The 3,081-nt window shown below is 57.2% G+C and overlaps 1 protein-coding gene and 1 non-coding gene across 3 annotated transcripts in view; one reads left to right on the forward strand and one right to left on the reverse strand.

Annotated features, from left to right (window-relative positions):
* The window catches only part of FKBP8 (FKBP prolyl isomerase 8), a 16,132-nt gene that overhangs the window by 4,705 nt on the left and 8,346 nt on the right, over positions 1-3,081 (reverse strand). The window contains exons 3-6 of one of the 2 annotated variants that reach the window (XM_017501306.2): positions 2,061-2,230; positions 1,881-1,969; positions 1,037-1,257; positions 399-571 (exon numbers count right to left, since the gene is read on the reverse strand). In XM_017501306.2, the coding sequence (XP_017356795.1) occupies positions 399-571; positions 1,037-1,257; positions 1,881-1,969; positions 2,061-2,230 (653 nt within the window). The remainder of the gene's footprint in view (positions 1-398; positions 572-1,036; positions 1,258-1,880; positions 1,970-2,060; positions 2,231-3,081) is intronic. The other variant, XM_017501307.2, reaches the window with a different exon arrangement.
* On the forward strand, positions 2,861-2,922 carry LOC119467339. The gene has a single exon (XR_005195879.1). It is a non-coding gene; the product is annotated as a U7 small nuclear RNA (small nuclear RNA).

Consider the following 3,081-nt stretch of genomic DNA (forward strand, 5'->3'; position numbering starts at 1 on the left):
ATAGTGGCGAGTGCCTATAGTCCCAGCTACTCGAGAGGCTGAGGCAGGAGAATTGCTTGAACCCGAGAAGTGGAGGCGGAGGTTGCAGTGAGCTGAGATCGCACCACTGCACTCCAGCCTGGGAGACACAGCGAGACTCTCTGAAAAAAACAAACAAACAAACAAAAATAGCACACTGGACCAAAGGTGGGGGACCCATGAGTCAAGGACTGAATCTGGCTTCAGCCAATAAATTGCTGTGACCTAGACCACACTCCTGCACCCATCTGGGTCTCAGTTTCTCTACCTGCACCCCAGAGAGCTTGGCTAATACCTACAGCTTTCTCAAACGCAGGGTTGGGGACCAGCCCCTCTATCCCGGGCTGGGTGACCCAGCCTGGCAACCCGGCGTGGCCCACCTTGCCCTTGCGGAAGAGAGCCTTGATGTTGTCCGGCTGGTGCTCCAGTACAAGGCTGCAGGAGCGCAGGGCCGCGCGGTAGTGGTCCAGCTTCAGCTGCGAGGCCGCCAGGTTGTTCAGACACTTCACCTTCAACTGCAGGAGCTGTGCCTCCTCCTCGAATGTCATGTCCACTATTGGGAGACAGTGCCCACCACGGCGGCTGTCACCACACTAACAGACCCCCCCGAACCCCCTGTGGAAGCTGCCTTCTACCCCAGGGGAATGCAGGCCTCTCGGGCCTGTTTCCCCAGCTTTAACCTGAGACCAAGGGCCGTGCTTTCCTGGGGCTCTCCGAGGAATCTACAACATGGAGCCTTAAGCAAGCAAGGGCCTGACCCATGGGGCGTGTGGACTGGCCCTATGTGTGGTCACCCCTGTCCCCACATCCACCTGCATTCTGTAACACTCCACTGGTCTGGGATAGACCACGAGTTGGCAACAGGCCCCTAGGTTAGGGTCAGTTGGGGATCTACCCATATTCTGGGATATTCTAGAATGTTCTGAGTCTGAGGCTCTCTGGGGCTAAAAGTTTCTGGCATGGAGAGTGGACACCTTTGCAGGGGAGGTGGTGGGGATCTGACCCGGTGGGCGGTCACCTTTGGCGCTGGAGGTGATGGCCTTGATGGCGAGATCATAGGAGTTGGCGGCCAGGACGAAGTCCGCCCGCTGGTAGTGGGCGTTGCCACACTCCCGCTTCCGGTTGGCCAGGGCCACGCGCTCCTGCCCCGTGAGCATCTCCAGGTCAGGCCCATCCACAGCCGTCTTCAGGGTCACTTCCAGGCACAGGGCCGCGTGCGGGGGGATGTATGGGCTCCTGCTAGTGGGGTGGGGGCAGGCAGAGGTTGCACTCAGACCTGGTGACCCCCAAACCTGCTGGGCTGGCTCAGAGGGAGTGGGCCTGGCTCAAGCCCCGGATCTATCTCCCTCCGCCCTCTGTCATTCCCTCCTCCGTAAAGTGCAGGGTAAGTGACATGCCGCCTAGGAGCTATGGGACCTGATGAATGAGTTCCCCTTCCTAAGCCTCCGTTTTCCTCTTTTTTAAGGGAAGGGTCTCACTGTGTTGCCCAGGCTGGAGTGCAGTGGCACAATCTTGGCTCACTGCAGCCTCGAAATCCTGGGCTCAAGTGATCCTCCTGCCTGAGCCTCCTCAGTAGCTGGGACTACAGGCATGCACCATACCCAGCTAATTTTTAGCACTACACCCAAGTAATTTTTAAATTTTTTTGTATGGAAATGGGGTCTATATTGCTTAGGCTGGTCTGGAAAACCGGGCCTCAAGCAATCCTACCTCAACTTCCCAAAGTGCTGGGATTTCAGGTGTGAGCCACCTCACCCAGCCTGTTTCTCCTTCTATAAAATGGGCAGGTAGACTGGGTAAGCTGAGGGGTACACCCACTCCACCCACCCCCTGCTAAGACCCTAAGGGTGGCCGGCTCTCACCTGCCTTGGGGACCGTAGCAGTACTTGGAGTCAGCAGTAACCATGGCCGTCTCCCCCACATCCATGAGTGGGACACTGAGATCCAGGGCCTGGGGTATGTGGGGACAGCCAGCAGTCAGGCAGGCCCAGGCCCAGCGAGGTGCACCCCTTGCCCCTGCCCTGTCCCGCCCCAGCCCGCACCTGGATGACATCACAGTCGCCCAGGGTGAACACCAGCTCCGGCTCCTCCTGCACCCGTGTGCCGTTCTCCAGCGATGTCTGCAGATGCACGGTGACCACCTGGCCCTTGACTGGGCGGCTCGAACCTGGTGGCCCTGGGACCAGCGTCTTCTTCCTCAACAGCCCATTCCCTGCCAGGGGCCAGGGACATGCAGCCTGTCACCAGGCAGCTCAGACAGGCACCCGTTCCCATGAGCCCCACCCTGAGCTCTGCCCACTCGCTGTCCCAGGGGAATGCAGGCCTCTCTGGCCTCAGTTTCCCCAACTTTAACCCGGGACCAAGGGCTGTGCTTTCCTGGGGCTCTCCCAAAGAATCTACAACGTGGCGCCTTAAACAAGTGAGGGCCTGACCTGTGGGGCGTGTGGACTGGCCCTGTGTGCTGCCACCCCTGTCCCCACATCCACCTGCATTCTACAACACTCCACTGGTCTGGGATAGACCATGAATCTGCAACAGGCCATAGATTTGGGGCAGTTGGGGATCTACCCATATTCTGGGATTTTCTAGAATGTTCTAAGTCTGATGCTATCTGGAGCTGCAAGTTTCTGGAACAGAGAGTGGATACGAACTTCTGTTTCTGGCCCAACACCGGGGCACAAACCAAACCTCCAATGGCCACTCTGCCACCAGAGTGGGGGACTCCATGTGTGGGGCACTGAGCAGGATGGGACACACTTCGGGGTGACAGTGCTGGTGCCAGGGCCCAACACAGCAAACAATGGTTGGTCTGGTTGTTATTGTTGTTTTTAAGAGACGGGGTTAGTGCTACAGCTGTTTCAGAATTTGTCTAGCAGGCTTTCCTGTTTTTGCCAGAAAGCCCCCAAAATTTTTTCCAAAAGAATAAATAAATAAATAAAAAGAGACGGGGTTTCACTATGTTGACCAGGCTGGTCTCGAATTCCTGATCTTGTGATCCACCCACCTTGGCCTCCCAAAGTGCTGGGATTACAAGCGGGAGCCACCATGCCCGGCTTTTTTTTT

The sequence above is a fragment of the Cebus imitator genome, unplaced genomic scaffold (assembly GCF_001604975.1).
Source record: "Cebus imitator isolate Cc_AM_T3 unplaced genomic scaffold, Cebus_imitator-1.0 Scaffold280, whole genome shotgun sequence".
NCBI classification, from domain to species: Eukaryota; Metazoa; Chordata; class Mammalia; order Primates; family Cebidae; genus Cebus; species Cebus imitator.